The following is a 20,985-nucleotide window of genomic DNA, read 5'->3' as shown; positions in this document are numbered from 1 at the left end:
TCGTAATGTTAGAAGAAATGTCCAACACATGGTAGTCATTTTGACTACCCATATACATTTACATCAAAGCTATTTTTTCTCTTTCTAAGCAACCAACAAGAAAGTGCATGTACTGCATTGTTATCTCAGCAGGTAGTAAATGACAGAAAGAAGTGTGAATAAGATTTAGTGCTTTTTGCAGTACAGAGAACATGTTAAGTGCGGTTAGGTATGAAAATTCAGTGTTTAGCTGAGCTCTAGATCTCTTACAGAGCCGCAGTTGATTTGTGAGCACCGCTATAATTAAATGTCAGAGGAGAAATTACGCTGCATGTTGGAACAAGATAGTTTCACAGAACTGATCATGACAAAGTACCTATAGTGAATCAAAGAGGGTGACATCCAGCTTTGAGAAATTACTGATAATGTATGTGTCAGACAAAATGGAGTGACAAAAATTATCCACAGCAGGAGAGCTCAGGCATACTGATGCTATAAGACACAAAGAACAAAGATGCCCTCTGCTGGTAAACAAACTACAGCTATACACACAAAAGTAGGGCAGAGAGAGAGAAAAAAAAGTAATTTATCAAATTTTAATAAGATTAAATCTGATAGCAGAACTGAACAAAAAAAAGTATAATAGTACAAACACTCAGACAGGAATGACAGAGGTACAAGACATCAGTTTATTCCACTTATTACATGAATTAAAAAAAAAAAAAAAGGGCAGTCATAAACGAGAAAATAAACTAATGTGCATATTCAATTACAAAAGACAGACAACGATTAACAATCAGAATTAACAGGCACATTTTGGTAATAACGTTTGTGTAGTTCACAATGTGTTTTTTGGTAAGAGGCATTGTCAGAAAATAATCAGCATATAAATGTGGCAAAAAAAGTCATTTGACTGTTCTAAAAATATTTGTGAGGGAAAAGTGAAATAAAATGAATGTTCCAAAAATTCCATATAGACACATGACTGAGTGATAATTCAAAAATACAAAAAGAATCATGATTTCATTTTTAGAACTGGATTTTCATGATCATACTCCTCAGCCTATACACACACGTCAACATAAATACACATAAATATACATACATGCACAACTAAAGCCACATTTAAGGCATCATATTAACATTCAAATATCTTATGATGGAAATAAAGAATTATTTTCAAGGCAGTAACAAAAGAAACTAAATTGCTTTTTAAAAGAATTTCTAGACATTTCTAAACATCACAGTTGTGAACAACATAAGAGTTTGTTTTCTTCAATGTTATGCACAGATGCAAGAGTAACAACAACGGCCTGAAGAGTTTGAGAACTCACAGGAGTACAGTAAATACCAGTGTATAAAAACTTGCATAATCTACCTTTCATGGATAAAATTGTAGTTTATAAATACAAGCTTTTTGTACCGTTCATGAATTCATGTAAACACTTTGTTCCTCCCACCAAACACTACATCAGGCTGTTAAACGGTGTGCTTGTCTTGCTGTTAGCAGAGAGACAATATAAATCACACATCCTTAGCCCTCATTCCTCATAGCTGGGTGGACAACGTAATATTAAACACTACAAATTGTGACACTGACACGAGCTTGATTTAGCTTTTCAGCAAGTAACCAATGAGGCAGAATGAAGAGTAACAGATTATATTTATAGAGCGGATATATTCAGCACACCCTAGGAAATTACTAGGCCTAAGTGACTTTAATATGAGACACAGTTGATGGTGAACGGTCACAGAAAAAATATATTTCTAGTTGACTGGCATATTCAATCAAGCTTAAGACAAATTTGAAAAAAAGTCCAGTGTTTATTTAAAAAGAAAAAAGAAAAAAGAAAAAAAAGAATAACATATGCAGACCAGCAGGGGTCACTGTAACTTAGTTGGGGGCCACTGTGTAAAATTCAGTAATTAAGTCATCCAGCTGAGACCAGTTTCCTGGCCTCTTAAGAAGGTCAATTGTGGGATCCCTGGATTTTAAATGGAAAACGAAACCCATATCTCTGAAATTTCTTATCTCAGATTTGCAAGCTTGACCAAAACTCTTGACCAAAACAATCAGATCTGAGAGGGGAGCAAGCACATCGTCTGGTTTTTCAGCAAAGGAGTTAATGATTTTGTACATTTTAAACATTTCTTTGACGCAATGACCCAGTTTGGCTAATCTGTTAATACAAAGCTTTATGACTTGCAACTGATTGTCTGCTCCTGAAAAAGAATAAGTGATCTAGAAGGAAAAGAGCCAGTAATGCATGAAGTCAAAAGCACACATGTAGAGGTTTGGGTAGGCAACCTATATTTAGCTGGTATCCAAAATCCCTGTCCCCACAAATAGGGCTCTAAAATGAGCCAACTTCTCATTAATCTAAAAGAGCATGGGCTGTGGCAATATGAAATATAATATAAACAGGAAGGCAATATAATGTTCCTATACACATTACAGAGAACTAGAGCAGCAAGTATGGATTTGGCTTGTGATGGCTGCATAGAGTGTTCAAACATGTCTGTTCACTTTAGCATAATGCAACATAATTCTCCTATAGAAAAAGAAACCACATTTTATCAAAATGATCAACAGATATTTATGCTCAGGTGTGCTGTGTATCGTCTGTGCCATCTTCAGACCAGCTGAACTACATTTCCCACAATCCTCAGCACCGCTGATCTCACACCCAGTGCTCTGCACTGTATAACTACTTGTAACATTATCAGCAGAATTTGTTGACACAAAGTCAAGCCTTTGAAATACTATGTGGTAGCAATTTAGAGCTACATTTGAAATATATACATCTAAAGAGCTCATCATCGCTTCTGACCTTTGACATGAAATGAAGTACATAAAGATGCTAAATAAAATCACAGTAGAACAATGGTAAAATGTTAAAGAGCTAGTTCACCCAAAAATGACAATTTTATCTCATGTTGTCCCAAACTGCAGAACACAAAAGACGTCCATATAATGAAAGTCAATGGGGACCAAAAAAAAGGGGATCCGTGACAGCGTTTTTCTGGTCAAACGAATGAAAGAAAAGACAGAAAGTCAATCATACGGTTTTAAAATGTCATGAGGGTGTGTAAATGATGACAGAATTAGCATTTTTGGGTGAACTGTCCCTTTAAAGCAGCCAAAACCCTGGATCAGCAGTTCACTGACAGTTCAAAGCTGGGTCATTCAGCCAGGCCCAGATTTTAATCATATGTTGAGGATTTCTGGGATGGACCAGCATCAGGCTGTTATAGGCACAGGCATTATCGCGATATTTCTCCTCGATATCAAAGGTCCTGAAGCCTTTGTTCTTCTCAGGAGCAAGGCCCAGTTTCTTAAGGCACATACCTGTGTAGACATCATCGATGGGGTAGAGGGGCACCAACCTCGAGACGTTATGAAGTTTCTGGACCAGCTGTCCCGAGAACAAATAACCGCCCCCACCCGCATAAGCAGGGTACGTTCCAACGAACATGCTTTCCGGGATAAAATACTTGACCTTTTTGTCCCGGTGTGGACCAGCGTTGGTAATCACATCTCCTACAAACAGGTCCTTGGCTTTGGCATGAGAAAGATTGATTAGGAAGTCTATAATGCGGATGGTGTTAACAAAAACATCGTCATCGCCCTTGAAGACGTAACTGACTCCAGGACAGCGGGTGTTCAGCCATTCCAGGAAAAGCACTTCCTTGATGGTGAGGTTGAAGAAGGTATCCCTATAGTCCCATTGAAGAATATCTCCATGTATGGAGCTCTCATGGAGAAGCATCTTCGAGAGATCAGGAAAGTGGTCCTCCGTGGCTGCATTTCCAAGAAGAAACACCGTAATGACCGTTCTGTTTGCAAGGAGGCCAGCTTTGCCCCACGACTCACGGATGGCCTGACGTCGATCAAAGTGCGGGACTAAAGATTTAATAGCTAGGAGGAGGAACGGTGGGTCTTTGCATATGTTTGGCTGATCCATCACGATGGGATAGGACCTGCAGCGCATGTAAAGCAGAAAGTCCTTGAAGCGATCCGGTAGCGAGTTGTAATCCTTGACTTGGGTGGTCACCCTGAAGTCCGGCTCACAGGAGTCCAGACTGACTGTGTCGTTTAGCCAGTCTGGAAGCTTATCAATCGTGAAGTTGAGCTTTTCTAGGTTGCGATTGTTGATGTAGTTCAGCTGTTGCTGCCGGCGATTCCAGTAGGCGTCACTGGGGAGATCTTTTGCCCAGAAACGCTTCGTGGGAACCAGCTGCTTATTTTTGTTGCCGTCACCCTTCCCAGCATTGCGAGAGACCTCCACCACTATGAAGATGAACACCATTGTCATCATCACCATGACCTTCACCTTCCTCCGAGGTCCCTGCATGGTGTCGAGACTCACCACCTAAACAGCAGAGACAAAAAATAACATAGATGAGGACCTGTGAGGGACTACTTTCAGGACTACAGACTAAAAAAAATAACTAGGAAGCCATTGGTTCTTAAACTTTTATGAGCCAATGCGTGACTTTTTAGTTCACAAATTACAGATAGAGCTGAATACAGATTGGTTCCCATTAAATGCTGTCACTGTAGTGATACTGACTGTATTTGTGGCATATGCATTTTTTAAATACTTTATTCAGCAAGCATGCATTAATTCTGATGATAATTGATCAAAAGTGACAGTAAAGACATTTATGGGAGGAAACACTAGCACACTAAAGATGTGATTGACCAACAGCACTTTACAAGATAATATCGGATTATAACTGCGCAGCTAGTTTCAATTATTTTTTACTTGCCTTGCCTCTTGGAGGTTTAACATTTTTGTTAATAGGGAAGAAAAAGGAACCATTCTAGGGCTGCACGATAAATCGCATGTGATATTTAACGCGCATTGCCATGCCAACCACTGGTTTAATGGTCTTACTAATGCTTAATTGCTTAGATGGTCGTTTTAGATATTAAAATGTTGGTCAGACTAATTGTTTTAATCTATTGTGATTACGTTATTACACTGAAAAGCGTTTTAAAGTAACCATAAGATCTGTTGTAGAGCCAAACTTTGCCAACAGGCTGCGTTTGATAGGACTGTGTGCTTTTCCTTAAGAAGGACAGAGAGATGCATATTAATTAGGGCTGCACGATAAATCGCATGCGATATTTAACGCACATCTTGTTAGTAAAGCCGGTTCTTTAATCAGCGGTAAAGAGCCGTTGTTCACTGACAAGCTGCGCAAAATCACGATCATATTTTGCGCATGTTTTGCGCAGCTTGTCAGTGAACAACGGCTCTGTGTAGGTAATGCTGCTCCGTGTGAAAGCACGCACGTGATGGAGATTTACCGCTGATTACAGAATGGCTTTACTGACAAGATGCGCGTTAAATATCGCATGCGATTTATCGTGCAGCCCTAAACCGTTCCATTATATATGTAGATCATCCAAACAGTTTCCATTTCCTAGGATAGATTCTTCAAGCATCTCTCACCAGAACTGTTTAGTTGACAGTTTCAGAAAGGTTTCTACTCAACCACATGCCCCCAAAAAATGAATGCCACACAGATAACCATAAAGCAAATCCTGTTTGATGATAAAACGTGCAATGCTTCAGAGTTTGTTTGTGCATGTGTTGGCAACTAAAGTGTTTGAGTACTGCATGCTAATAGTAAGTGCAAATCAAGACAAACTAGCGGTGGACACAAAGCTATCATTTACTTGAAGGACTTGGCCCCATTTCAAGCCTGGCTGGTTTAATTTTAGAACGGCATGCTAAAATTAAACCACGTGAACCTCTTTACGTTTAACTCTATATGAGAGTTAACACACAATTGCATAAAGAACACTTTATTTGGGACGACTTGGAATAATTTTGCCATTTAAAATTCCAACAATATGAGAAAGGTTTCATTTCGGACAATTCACACTTATTGAAGACTAATATTACTTCTTTTATTTAACCTGAACATGTCATTTTCTCATCCATCTGTTGCTTCTCTTTCACCATCTCCTCCCACTTTCTCTTGTTTCGTTGCATTTGTCTCCCAGCAACCCCTCTGCTCTGTTGCACATGGTTTCTCTCATTTATTCAACTACACATTCTTCAGTTCAGCTTACTTTTCCATTCTCTTTCTGCTCTATCCTAGCCCACTTTCCGCTCACTCCCGTCTTATTCTTTGTATAACCCACACCCTTCGCTATAACTCTCTAAGGGATACCAGTATAAGGCCTAGTATTTCCTATGGAACAGAGCTGAATGCGAGTTTAGAGGTAGTCTAGCGTTGCAGGTACGACATAAAGGACTAAATTTAGAGTGGCCTCATGAGCCAGTTGGCCTCTGGGATCAGTGGTGATTTAAAGACTACATAGGAGCCAGTCAATGACAGAGAGACATTGATTTCCAACAAGAAACGGCATTATCTTTATGTTTTGACTTGAAAAATGCATAATGTCCAATATTCCTGAATTAAATTATAAACCATTTAAAAGGTATTTTAGTGAATTATGACTAAACATTGTATACAACCAATGATGCAATAAGAATAGTTTTTTCTCAGCTGAAATAATTACTCAGGGCCAGTGTGTACCTGTTTACCTGTGCACAGGTGTGACTGTGGAGGGTCCAGGTGTATGGTGCGCAGCTGCTAGCAATTGTTTTTAGCCCATCCTGACACACTAACAGAGTGAATCACAGAAACAGGGATGATGTGGAGAGGAAATCCAGATCTGGGGAGAAAGAAAAACAAACATGTTTTGCTGCTGCCATAATAATGGATACATGGAAGATCTGAGGGAACATAAGAGCCTGAAACAGCAAGAATAAACAGAGTCTGTTCACACTTGAGGATTAGTCCAGGTGGTCTGAGCTCAATTATTTGTTGGCCTTGCTTGAAATGACCAGCTTTTATCTTTGAGTGACTAAAGCTAAACAAAATCTGAGATTATTAGCAAAGAACTCTCTCTTCCCTTCACACCCTCTTCCACTGTGACTCCACACAAATGTCTTCATATCCACAATGAAACTCACCAACAAAGTGACAAATTGAAATCGAAAATGAAACCACTAAAAGCACACATATAATATATCAGGCTTATGATTTTTTTCATAAGAACATGACAACAGTTGACAAATTTAAAAAAATTATATTTCATATATTTATACTTCATATATATACAGTGGGTACACCTAAAAATGGCTGTCCACCAACGTTTACCATCCAACCTGGCAGAACTGGAGAGGATCTGCAAGGAGGAATGGCAGAGGATCGCCAAATCCAGGTGTGAAAAACTTGTTGTATCTTTCCCAAAAAGACTCATGGCTGTATTAGATCAGAAGGGTGCTTCTACTAAATACTGAGCAAAGGGTCTGAATACTTAGGACCATGTGATATTTGAGTTTTTCTTTTTTAATAAATCTGCAAAAATGTCAACAATTCTGTGTTTTTCTGTCAATATGGGGTGCTGTGTGTACATTAATGAGGAAAAAAAATTAACTTAAATGATTTTAGCAAATGGCTGCAATATAACAAAGAGTGAAAAATTTAAGGGGGTCTGAATACTTTCCGTACCCACTGTATATATATATATATATATAAAAAACACACACAAATAGTTTTTTCATCGTAATATATAAACAAATTATTTTTTGATTTAAAATTAACCTAGAATTTCAATATTTTGCTGAAAAAAAAAAAAAAAGAGTTTAATTGTCGTAAGCTACAAATGAACAACAAACAATGTCTAAACGTTATAAACATTTCAAAGCCATGTCCAGGGCATAAAGTACTTTTGAGGGCACTGATGAGAACAATCCAGACATTTAGTGCATTTGCTCCTCTTCTCTCTAACCGTAAGTGCACCAAGTAGCTAAAGAGTCCACAGGAGGTGAAGTCTCTTATTAATAATTAACACTACATTTGCGGTGTAAACAGTGAACTGAATCTCTCTCCACCTCACATCAACAGACTAAAGACTCACACTGATCCTTTCACTAGCCCTTTACAAACGGTTCTGACTCTGCCCACATTTTTTGGTTATGTCCACTTATTCAATCTTTTTGAGGAAGGGCGGGACAATTAATATCTAGGGTAATAGGCTTTAACATAGATTTTGTCATTTGCCATTATGTTTCTAGGGATCACTCCGGAGTCTGGAGGGTTTGAATAAGTGTGATAATTATCTCTTGAAGATGTTTTAGTTGCATGTAAGAAAGCAGTAACTAGAAGTTGGCTCAAGAGAAGCCCTTCCAAAATGGATCTTCTAAGTATTGTCAGTCAAATATGATCTATGGAAAAAATGACCTTCTCTCTCTGGTTACAGAAGAACTAACGGGGAAATTATTGGAGGAAATGGGATTGTAATATACTTCAAACAAGCAATGGCTAGACTTCCAAAGTGGACCTCAACTTCTATCTGTACCATGCGGTTCTTGATTTCTTGTAAGACCTCATGTAACTGTTGTCGTTCATTGTTAATTTTTTGTATTTTATTTTATTACTGCAATCTTTTTTTTTTCTTTTTTCTCTGTGAATGTGAGTGTCTCCTTGTCGATATTTTGGTTTACGTTCTCTATTTGTGTGTACTAAAACAGAAAATCTGTATTAAAAAAATAAATAAAAGTATATATAACATAGATTTTGTCATTTGCCATTATGTTTCTAGGGATCACTCCGGAGTCTGGAGGGTTTGAATAAGTGTGATAATTATCTCTTGAAGATGTTTTAGTTGCATGTAAGAAAGCAGTAACTAGAAGTTGGCTCAAGAGAAGCCCTTCCAAAATGGATCTTCTAAGTATTGTCAGTCAAATATGATCTATGGAAAAAATGACCTTCTCTCTCTGGTTACAGAAGAACTAACGGGGAAATTATTGGAGGAAATGGGATTGTAATATACTTCAAACAAGCAATGGCTAGACTTCCAAAGTGGACCTCAACTTCTATCTGTACCATGCGGTTCTTGATTTCTTGTAAGACCTCATGTAACTGTTGTCGTTCATTGTTAATTTTTTGTATTTTATTTTATTACTGCAATCTTTTTTTTTTCTTTTTTCTCTGTGAATGTGAGTGTCTCCTTGTCGATATTTTGGTTTACGTTCTCTATTTGTGTGTACTAAAACAGAAAATCTGTATTAAAAAAATAAATAAAAGTATATATAAAAAAAAAAAAGTTTAACTAAATTAACTGTTCACTTTAACGATCTAGCTCATCTATGATTGTGAAAGAACTTTCCTGGTTTGTAAAACCAACCAACTTGTTGGTTAATCATCTTGCTGTTGGTCAGGAAAGGAACTTAAGCAACAGTGTGCAAAATCCAAAGCAGAAACCATAGCAACTACTAGGCAATGCCAAAAAATAGGATAATACAGCATGCGGTGGTAGATATTTCGTGCTACTGCTGTAGATGCATTTGTGTGTAAAGAGTATTTATTTGTATTTTTGCACAACTATCAGCAGGCAGGATGGATTTAGATTTTTTTGCGCATGAGAAAAGGTGAATGTAAATGTCATGAGAATTTACAGAGCATCCTCGACATGTCCATAACAAGTCAAAACAAGGAAGAATCCATTGTTCTGTCTTTAGGCAAAATGCAAAGCAGAGCGGAGTTGACTATAGCTGCCAAACAACATCACAACTTGCGTTCATATATGCATTCATATAGAATTCAACCGATGTGCTGTTACAGGTGTGCATGTATGGTTGTTTTCACAATTTCAGAGATGGAACTATGGGTATTACATTAGCTTTCATGTCTTTACTCCATTTTTACAAGATATGAAGCCATTTCTGTACTGATGCCAAACTTATTCTCTTGCTTTGGCAAGTTCTAAATAAAAAGAGAAAATCAAAATTTAAGTATTTAATTCACTCATTAGGAAAAACTTGCATTAAATCACTTAACTGGTAACCCAACAATGACATATGGTTCAACAATTAATGACCCAACACAACACACAGAAAAGGTGCACACTGTACAAAACTAAACAGAAAATCCTTACAATCATAAGTCCAACAATATGCAAAACTGTACAGATGACATATGCTGAATAGGAAAATTAGCAATTTTGTTTTTTAAATGTCTCGAGTTTCAATAGTTTTCTGTTCTCAGTGGTCAGTGATTTATTGTTTATGCACGAACCATGTTTACCCTCAATGCATTTGAACCTGTATCTAACGTAGTCATATTTTCTTTAACATTGCATAGTTTGGTTAATGGCTTTTGAGGATGAACGGGTGTCACGCATCTGACCAATTTGTAACATTTCAGATGAATATATAGAGAAATCTCAAAGTTTGATTGGATGCAAATCCTTTGATGTTGTGCTTACCAACACTTTTAAAACCTAAAACGTCTATTTATTTTGCCAACCAAACTATGCTAAATACAAAATGCAGCTAATTATGCACTGCCCGCATACCCAATAAATAGACCAGTGACCAACTAGCTGAAAACTACTGTTTTAGTCAACAAATCAGTGCATATGAACAAGAAACAGAACCAATATGTAACATGTGTGTGCCTGCATGTATGAATGAGAACAGAGCACACTATATATAGCTCCAGTTAAGATTAAAAGCACTGTCTATATATACACCCACTCACTGATGATCATTTATGTGTGACTTCCAGTCCACTGCTGTTGTAAGAGATGAATAATAATGTTTGGGGTTAAACAAAAAGCAAGCCGGCCACTCTGTGATGAACTACCTGGGCGCAGGTGCATGGTCATGCAAGACGTTTATGTGAATTAAATCATTTTTAAGAGAGTGTCTCTGAAAAAAAGGTCACAAACTCATTTCTGTATAGGTCAAACACCCTCAAAACATGATCCCCAAACCAACGGACTCAAAAAGATGGACAAAAAAGCAGGTCCAAATGACTAAGCATTATACCATTCAAAAGTTTGGGGTCGGTGAGGTAATGTTTTTAAAAGACGACTACCATGCTGCTAAAGACTGCATTTATTTGATCAAAAATACAGTAATACTGTGAAATATATTTGCAATTTCAAATAACTGTTCTCTATTTTAATATATTTTAAAATGTCATTTATTCCTGTGATGACCAAGCTGAATTTTCAGCAGTCATTACTCCAGTCTTCAGTGCCTTAATTTTAACATGCTGATTTGCTGCTTAGGAAACATTTCTTATTATTATCAATGCTGAAAACAGATGTGTTAAAGTATTTTTGTGAAAAGTTTTTTTTTTATTGTTGATGAATAGAACATTTCACAGACACGTTTGATCAATTGAATGCTTTTAACTTTTGAATGGTAGTGTATTTGTGAAGGAAGAAATGTGAACAAAAATTATTTAAGCTTATCTTTTACATATACAGCTTGGCAGTGTGAAACAAAAACAAGGCCATTACCAGTCTATCACCTCCCCTTTAACAGTATAATGTATCTGAAGTCTCTTCAGGCACTCAGTAGGATTCCTGGAAGAGGGAGAATTCTCTATCACTGAAACTAATTATCTGGGGTGGAGTTGGGTGGAGTTTTCCCATGTGGCGGCTAAATGGAACACAAGTGACGAACGGGTGTCACGCATCTGACCAATTTGTAACATTTCAGATGAATATATAGAGAAATCTCAAAGTTTGATTGGATGCAAATCCTTTGATGTTGTGCTTACCAACACTTTTAAAACCTAAAACGTCTATTTATTTTGCCAACCAAACTATGCTAAATACAAAATGCAGCTAATTATGCACTGCCCGCATACCCAATAAATAGACCAGTGACCAACTAGCTGAAAACTACTGTTTTAGTCAACAAATCAGTGCATATGAACAAGAAACAGAACCAATATGTAACATGTGTGTGCCTGCATGTATGAATGAGAACAGAGCACACTATATATAGCTCCAGTTAAGATTAAAAGCACTGTCTATATATACACCCACTCACTGATGATCATTTATGTGTGACTTCCAGTCCACTGCTGTTGTAAGAGATGAATAATAATGTTTGGGGTTAAACAAAAAGCAAGCCGGCCACTCTGTGATGAACTACCTGGGCGCAGGTGCATGGTCATGCAAGACGTTTATGTGAATTAAATCATTTTTAAGAGAGTGTCTCTGAAAAAAAGGTCACAAACTCATTTCTGTATAGGTCAAACACCCTCAAAACATGATCCCCAAACCAACGGACTCAAAAAGATGGACAAAAAAGCAGGTCCAAATGACTAAGCATTATACCATTCAAAAGTTTGGGGTCGGTGAGGTAATGTTTTTAAAAGACGACTACCATGCTGCTAAAGACTGCATTTATTTGATCAAAAATACAGTAATACTGTGAAATATATTTGCAATTTCAAATAACTGTTCTCTATTTTAATATATTTTAAAATGTCATTTATTCCTGTGATGACCAAGCTGAATTTTCAGCAGTCATTACTCCAGTCTTCAGTGCCTTAATTTTAACATGCTGATTTGCTGCTTAGGAAACATTTCTTATTATTATCAATGCTGAAAACAGATGTGTTAAAGTATTTTTGTGAAAAGTTTTTTTTTTATTGTTGATGAATAGAACATTTCACAGACACGTTTGATCAATTGAATGCTTTTAACTTTTGAATGGTAGTGTATTTGTGAAGGAAGAAATGTGAACAAAAATTATTTAAGCTTATCTTTTACATATACAGCTTGGCAGTGTGAAACAAAAACAAGGCCATTACCAGTCTATCACCTCCCCTTTAACAGTATAATGTATCTGAAGTCTCTTCAGGCACTCAGTAGGATTCCTGGAAGAGGGAGAATTCTCTATCACTGAAACTAATTATCTGGGGTGGAGTTGGGTGGAGTTTTCCCATGTGGCGGCTAAATGGAACACAAGTGACCAAAACACAGTGACATGAAAGAGTGCGAGAGATCTTAAAGGACACTTCTGAGGAACGCCACTACATGCAGGAAGCCCCCCAACCCCCTGTAAGAAACTGACTGACTGCAGGGTTTTCTCAAAAGACAAGCCTCTAAATCTTTAACACATTCTGTAGTTTACTTTAAAAATGCTTATGTTTAAATGGGTAAAATGAGACTAACACCTTGGGGGCACAAGCTTACACTGAAGGACATTCCTTGAGTCATCATGGAAATGTATAATGAGTCTAACTCCAAGGGATTTACCCTAGTTAGTCAAAAACCCCACTGATGCACACTGTGATGCACCTGGTCTTCCTACTCCTGTTCAGCACAATGACTTGAGAAGTACAAGAATAGAAAACATGTGCTCCTTCATTAATTCTAAAATGTTTTGGAGTGCTAAAATTTAAGCAACATTTAATATACAAAGGAAATCATTGATGCAAGAAACTGTACTTCAATTTTTCCAAGCCAAATGCACTGCCACAACCTAAAAAACCTAATCTGGGGGTTGTGCTAAGCTCAAGCACATACTTGAAGAAGACTGTAGGCTACATTCCCTAAGAGCATGCAATCTCTCAGGCTAACATTCTACACGCTAGTGAAACCCAGGCAGGAATGAAACTCGTTCTGACTCCACAGTTAAAACCATTTGTTAATGAGGAAGGACAGGCTGTAAATGGTTACCAGTAATAAGGTTAAAGCAACATTTGCGGTCTTTCTCAATGTCCAAACGTCATGCAATTCAACGAATAGTTCCCCCCAAAAATGAAAATTCTGTCTGCTTAAACATCTTAAGAGGCTTCCAATCAGAGCTTCTGTGATCACTAAACAGAAGGATATATTACGAGTGTGAAACTATTAGATAGTACAGAAAAGTTGTAATATTATGAATATTAATAGTTTTTTTGTCAATGCTTCCTTTCGAGTACTCAAAAGATCAATAAAACAAACATGAGTACTTGGGGAGGTCAAATGTTTAATTAAAACATTTTTGACAAATGTGAGTAAAATAACACTGGTACATTAATAATAATAAAACAAACAGCAATGATTTTGAAAACACAACACGCAATATTACAACGCAAATCTACAGGCGATCTTGACCGTGGTAGTCAGAATGTGTCAGAATCCAAACTGTGCTCTTCCTGTAACAACGCGCTAAAAAACGTGGTTGCATAAAGAATTTACAACATTTGATAAAAATCACATTCACATTATAATGTATAGAACAGATTGGCACTGCACATATTGCACTTAACTGTAATTTAATTATCTAAAGACATTAATGCACAAAGTTTCACATTAGTTTTCTGGTATGGCATGCTCACCCAACGCCAAGCAAAAGTGCCACCATAACCAATCATAAAAATGAAAAATACATTTTCTTGACTGGTCATTACTGTTATTTCCTAGTACATGGTCACTCATGTTAATCCATAAGGATGACTTTCTTTTTTCCAGGATCAATTTATCCTTCTCTGAGAAAGGGCATTCAGAATCAAACAGGTCTTAAAAAACATTCCTGGAAGTGGCCACTGATCTAATCTTCGTCTGCACTTTCAGCCCCTTCAGGGAACAGTCTGAATACATTTAGGTTACAAAGCATCACTGATGAAAGCAAACACTTAATATAATTTCTAACTTACAACTGTAACAACAAATAAAGCTTAGGGGAATAAGGAAGCTGTAAATGAGAGGAAAAATCTTAAGTTACATTATGAATTCTTGTTTAGGCTGGATTCATAGAGAGCTGGAACTGGAAGTTTAAAGGTCATTTAATGCATTTTAACTGAACAGCTGTCATTCGATTCCCTAAAACTGTTTTAATTTAACTGACATTTCCCTTCCCTTTCAACCTGACTGTATGCAGGAATCAAAACCAAACTACATGCAAACAACAAGGCACACAAACCATAAAACTGTGCAAAGTACTTAGTTAAAAGGCAATTGAGATATGATAGTTATGACAGTAAATTATACACTTTATGAGAAGAATGTTCCTGTTCATACTATGAATTCAATGAGCTGTAGCTGTACTAAACCCACAGTTACACCAAACCAACTGTCAGTAAATGAACCCCTTGTAGCCTACAGACATGATCAGGCAGGTCACAACTTGATGACAAAGACCACAAGTACAACCTAATGAGGATTCATTCAAATTACAGAATGTGAAACTGAAAATGGTAAAGAGCTGATATCCGTTAATAGTAATCTACTATTCATACCAACCTTACATTATAAAATATAACATAGATATTGTACACACTAGACACACGTAAGCATGAATAAAAACAGCTTCCAATAACACGAACCATGGCAGTGACTAAATTTAGACTGTTTTTGAGTAGCCTATTTATTTATCTGAATCAGCCTACCGGTTGCATGTATTTCCCGAAGCGGTTTACTATTTTAACTATGATATGCAATCTGTGACTGTACCTCTCACCCAGGTGACGCCGCCGAAGGGATACTAACTAACAACCAAACTAACTTTACTTCTGACCGGTAAAATGCCGAAAAGACACCCACCAGACACATTAACTTTCGCTGAAACAGAATTTGTAAAGAGCCCGTTTACACCTTTATTTAAACAAATCTGTAAAGCAAATAAAAAGGAGTGTTTTAGCGGACCTGCTAACGTCAAAACTCACCCGCACGCGGACGACTCCGTGTCGCTCTCCTCGTCACAAAACATTAAAGTTAAAGCGGACTTCTTGCTATCAAAACTCAGCGGACAATGACTGGAACCGAACTGATCTAATACCAAAGTTCTGCCTTTATCTTTGTCAAAGTCATCATCATCTTTCAGCTCCAGCTGCGCGAGAGCGCGTTCACATCCTGCCTGTCTCCAGATCTGCTTATGATGCATCCACTCCTCCCAGGGCGGGGTATAAACCCTCCTTATTTACCGCACTATTTACCATACATTCACTTTGTTTACAGTGCTTCCTTCGTCACTTGACACTGAAAACTGATTGCCTAGTGTTTGCTTTAACGTTACCTGGAAAGACTTCTGACAATTCGTTGTACTTTGACTCGTTGATTTATTTTGGGTTTACATAGTTTTTTAGGGTTATTCTGGCGAATTCTAGAATAAAATGTAAATGATGTATTTAATTATAATTACTTGAGCTCATTCTAAACATTAATTTGAGGAGGAACAGGTATAATGCTGTAAAATATAGGTTTCTATCTAGTCCAATAAACCACTTACCAGCTGGCTATATGGAGGTTTAAAAAGCAGCAAATGACTTGGACCAGCAAAACAACCGACCTCAAAACCCACCTAAAGCCAGCCTGGAAGACCAGTAAACTAGTTTTTCACTATGGGGAAGTGTTGAAATTCACAAGTTTCTGCTGGATTTCCTTTGCCAATCTGACTGAAGTGTGGTCAGATGTTATGCATGACTCTTTGTGGTCTGACAAAGTATATATAAATAGGCCTAAGTCATACTTTTTTTTCATTGTTTGCTCAGCACAGACAAAGCTCTTCCTGCTGCATCCCACTGTCTAAAAAGTCTCTGTCCATGTGTATTTTTCTTTGTCTATTGGTTCATATTAACTGTGACGAGAGGGTTGGGGCCGAGAGCCGTGGGAACGGAGCGAGGCCGGTGGAGTAATTGATAATGAGCGACACCTGCACCACTCACCGGTCTCGAGTCTCACGGAGGAGCTCCGGAAGGATAAAAAGGAGGAGGGACGACAGTGAAAGACGAGAGAGGACCAGGCCTGGAGTTTATTTTGTGTTTTGGTTTTGTTTGTGCGCGACAGTCGTCCGCGAGGGGCTGTCGCGCTATTTTGTGTTTGTTTATTTTATTAAAGTTTGTTTAAATGTCCGCCGGTTCCCGCCTCCTTCTTCCCGTGACTACGAACTACGTTACATTGGTGCCGAAACCCGGGAGGAAGGAGGGACACGCTGTCAGAGAGCCCTCGCTGCTGAGGGGGATCGCGGTGCTGAGGAGATCGGGCAGCAGGAACAAGTGGAGAGACCGCCGGTGGCTGCCCGAGGCGGTGGTGCTGGAACTATGGAAGACGAGGTGGGACGGAGAGCTCGCTGCCGCGCTCCTGGGTCGAGGTGGGGTGGCTGCCGTCCGTGAGGGAGCGGAGAAGTCTGCCAGATCTCGAGTCTCACGGAGGAGCTCCGGAAGGATAAAAGGGAGGAGTGACGACCGTGTCGGACGAGAGAGGACCAGGCCTGGGGTTTCTTTTGTGCGCGACAGTCGTCCGCGAGGGGCTCTCGCGCTATTTTGTGTTTATTTTATTATTAAAGTTTCTTTGAATGTTCGCCGGTTCCCGCCTCCTTCTTCCCGATCTACAAACTACGTTACATTAACATTAAGAAGTAAGTTTGTCCTGCCAGTCAGCTCAACAGGAACAAAGTTGTGAGCTGAGCGAGATCATATGTCCTTATTGGTTATGTTCTGATTTGTTTTCATCTGAATGGACAGGTGAGGCTTTGCCTGTGACTTCACACAGTCTCCTTAGAGAGGTTTCAGGAGAAGCATGTTCATATTAATCCACCAATCACAATGCTGAGGAAGTATAAACAGCTCTTACCTCATTCCTTACCATAAATCTTGTGGCATTCCTGCTCCACCCCAACTTTTTTCAGCACACTGAGTTTTCAATTCAAGACAGTCCTGTATGGACAGCAAACTAGACCTATCCACATTCTTTCACATCTATTTTTCCAGAGAAAATGGAATACTATATATATACAAAATAATGTTCCAGTCAGTATAACTTTTTTTTTTAATGAAATGTAATACTTTTTTATAGATTTATATTTCAAATAAATGCTTCTCTTTTGAACTTTCTTTCAGAATCCTGGGGAAAAATGCATGTTTTCCGCAAAAATATTAAGTAGCCAAACAGATTTGAACATTGATTACTATCTTTTTGATCAAATAAATGCTGCTTTGGTGAGCATAAGAGACTTCTTTCATAAACATAACTCCACAAGTTTGCACAAAACCTGATCTTCATGTTCTCAAGCTTGATTTGAGATGATCCAGACAGTAAGAACATCTGACCATCTGTAAGTCACATGGTCAATGTCACAGATGTACTTAGTTAATTAGTGACCCAGAAATAGTGCAGAATCTACAACATTTCTTATTCGTTTTATGTTTCACTAACATTTCTCAAAATTGTAAAACTTTCAGGTTTAAATCAGAGTTTGATTTGGATGCTACTCTGTACGAACATGTGAAATGAAAGCTGATGACCAAGCTCTCTTTTACCCCTCTGACTTAAAATAGACATTCATATACAGACACACATATGGACTCTAGGAAAGCCTCCTAACATCTGTCAGTCATGTCTGCTGCATCATTTCAGGCTGGTTTGCATGCCAGCCATGGTAGCAGCAACTCTAGATCCATATATGCAAAGACTGAACAAATTATAGCATTTGGTATGCACATGGGTCAGACAGGGATCACAGACTCAAAAACATCCACATCAGTGATCTATAAAAAGACCTAGTTCACATTTTGCTCAAATCACTCACACACAGATCACTCCATATGCGAGAAAATGGCGACAAGATTAAAACAGATAATACTGCATTGCTTTGGCAGATGAGAGGAACTGAATTTCTTATTAAAGGTGCCATAGAATGCATTGATACAATATTTTAAATTGTTCTCTGACATCTACATTGAAGGTATGTGGCTTAGGTAATGGCAAACAATCTTCAGAAACGGTTTTACATGTCCATTTACAACCCTAGGATTTGTCCCTAGAATGAAATGGCCTGTTTTTACCTTATTTGGAAGGGTCATGAATAATAATGTTGAGCTCTGCTCGGTGTTATGTTCTGATTCGCCTATTTTTCAGTGCATGCACGAGATTTACATAAGAAGGAGGAAACAATGGTGTTTGAGGCTCACGGTATGTCATTTCCATGTACAGAACTGTTATTATTCAACTATGCCAAGGTAAATACAGTTTTCCATTCTATGGCACCTTTAACAGGTGACAAAAGAATGATATCAAGAGCACTCTTTGTTAGTGTGATTAGATTAGTTAGAAAGGGTTAGAGAGCATTTCAGACCTTTTGTAACAGACCCTCACAATGCCCACAGCTCTAATCTCATTGAGTTTATTCTTAGAGCCTGTTTTCTGATACACAAATTAAGGCTTCTGGACTAAACGAGTTGTTTTTCATGGAAGATGTATCATTTAGAAGATTATTTTGTCTTAGGATAAGACATTTCTGTCTAATGGTTTACAATGAAAGTGATTGGCTGTTTCACAGTGCGGCTCATTTCAGTAGCTCACACAGCATGAAGGAAACACAGGGAAAATATATATTTCAATACTCTTTGTCGCAATTATATCGTTGGGTAATTATACTGTATATAAAATGCGGGCATCAGGGAGCCACTATTAATATTCGAATGCACGATCACTTTTTACTTTAACTTTCGAGATTTGCGATCGCACATAGAAGATTATTTTGTCTTAGGATAAGACATTTCTGTCTAATGGTTTACAATGAAAGTCTGTGGGATCCAGTGTTGTTTTGGACCCCACTGACTTTAATTGTAAGGACAGAAACAGTTGTAACATTCTTTTTCAAAATATCTTATTTTGTGTTCAACCAAAGAAAAAAGTTTAAAAGTGTAAAAGTTTGGATTCTTAAAGGGATAGTTCACCCAAAAATGGACAATCCATGTGACATCAGGGGTTCAACCATAATTTTACGAAGCTACGAGAATGGCTCCAAAATGGCGCTAGGGTGATGCGGAGGAGACGAATTGTTGAATAAAGTTTTTTTTTTTCTTTTGCGCACAAAAAGTATTCTTGTAGCTTCGTAAAATTACGGTTGAACCCCTGATGTCACGTGGATTATTTTACCAATCTCCTTGCTACGTTTCTGGGCCTTGATCGTGTAAGGATCCTTGCTGTCTATGGGAGGGTCAGAGAGCTGTCAGAATGCATCAAAAATATCTTAATTTGTGTTCAGAAGATGAACGGAGGTCTTACGGGTTTGGAACGACATGAGGGTGAGTAATTAATGACAGAATTTTCATTTTTGGGTGAACTAACCCTTTAAGATAATGTTCAGCGCTTCAGATTAATATCTTTAATAGACAGTTTGGGAATATGATCCACATGCAGATATTCAAGTATGTGAGGTCATGTGAAAGGATATGCTCAAATATTTTGTGTGTGTGTGTGTGTATTCAAACACCCTGTTGTTTGGAAACTCAAATGTTGTGGCAACATTATAGATTAAATAAAATGCAGAAAACAGTGCAAGTCAAATAAGTAAAATGTCAAGCCTCTACTGCTCTCTTTGTAATAACACTGCTGACATTTAGTAGACCTTCTTAGTATCAAATATACCCTAAAATACATTAAACAAAGAAACGGTTTCCTAGAGCGGTGTAAACAACGGTTTATCACAATATCACAGTAACCTACAGTTTCATGTCTATGCAGTCTGTGTGTTAGCTGACCATTTTTCCTTTACAATAAGGCTGTCATCAGCATCGCAAACCACATGATGTTGTCAGGGGCTGTACGTTAAATTTTTTGGCACATAGCACTGGTGCTACAGAGGTTGAAAGTTTTGTAGCACAGGCCAAACAGTTGTAGCACAAGTTAGGGGTGGGAGATATGGCAAAAATATCATATCACCATTTTATTCAGGAATTTCACGATTCACGATTTTATCACGATTCTTTGTCATGTTGGTTTTACTATTTTGCAAGTTGCCTGTAAAAAAAAATTTGTACAAAAAAAAAAGGAAAAAAAAAAAGCCTTTCAAGGTAACAAAATATAAAATAAAAAAGAATGGCAGACATTTAGGCCAAAGTGGGCGAAGATAAAAATCTTTGTCATCATTTTATCTTTGTTATTAGAAAATAAGAACAAAAGATATACATTAAAAAAACACATAATATGCAAATAAAACAAACAGTGCTTTATTTTTCAGGTACAATATTTAGAAGTAACATTAAATATTAAAATAAAACACTATAAATTATATACATCAATTATCATTTTTTTAAGCAACTGTATTAAAGTTCATCAGTCATGAGCAGTGAGTGATATTTCTGTTTATTTATTTTTTATTAATATTAAAGGGATGAAAAATCTGTCATCTGTCTGTCAATTCTGTCATAGTGTTTTATTTTTATACCATAATTTACTCA

The 20,985-nt window shown here is 37.6% G+C and overlaps 1 protein-coding gene across 4 annotated transcripts in view; it reads right to left on the bottom strand.

The window, feature by feature from the left end:
* Positions 1-2,945: 2,945 nt before the first annotated feature.
* b3gnt2b (UDP-GlcNAc:betaGal beta-1,3-N-acetylglucosaminyltransferase 2b) overlaps positions 2,946-20,985 on the bottom strand; it is a 30,895-nt gene continuing 12,855 nt past the window's right edge. Inside the window, exons 1-3 of one of the 4 annotated variants that reach the window (XM_016558372.1) lie at positions 15,469-15,701; positions 6,538-6,676; positions 2,946-4,352 (exon numbers count right to left, since the gene is read on the bottom strand). In XM_016558372.1, coding sequence (XP_016413858.1) covers positions 3,141-4,334 — 1,194 coding nt within the window. In that variant the 5' untranslated portion in view covers positions 4,335-4,352; positions 6,538-6,676; positions 15,469-15,701 and the 3' untranslated portion in view covers positions 2,946-3,140. Of the gene's footprint in view, positions 4,353-6,537; positions 6,677-15,468; positions 15,702-20,985 lie in introns of those variants that run through there. The other 3 variants (XM_016558350.1, XM_016558382.1, XM_016558360.1) reach the window with 3 other exon arrangements.

This window comes from Sinocyclocheilus rhinocerous, unplaced genomic scaffold (assembly GCF_001515625.1).
Source record: "Sinocyclocheilus rhinocerous isolate Xijiao unplaced genomic scaffold, SAMN03320098_v1.1 scaffold851, whole genome shotgun sequence".
NCBI classification, from domain to species: domain Eukaryota; kingdom Metazoa; phylum Chordata; class Actinopteri; order Cypriniformes; family Cyprinidae; genus Sinocyclocheilus; species Sinocyclocheilus rhinocerous.
This window is presented reverse-complemented; position numbering and strand designations above follow the sequence as displayed.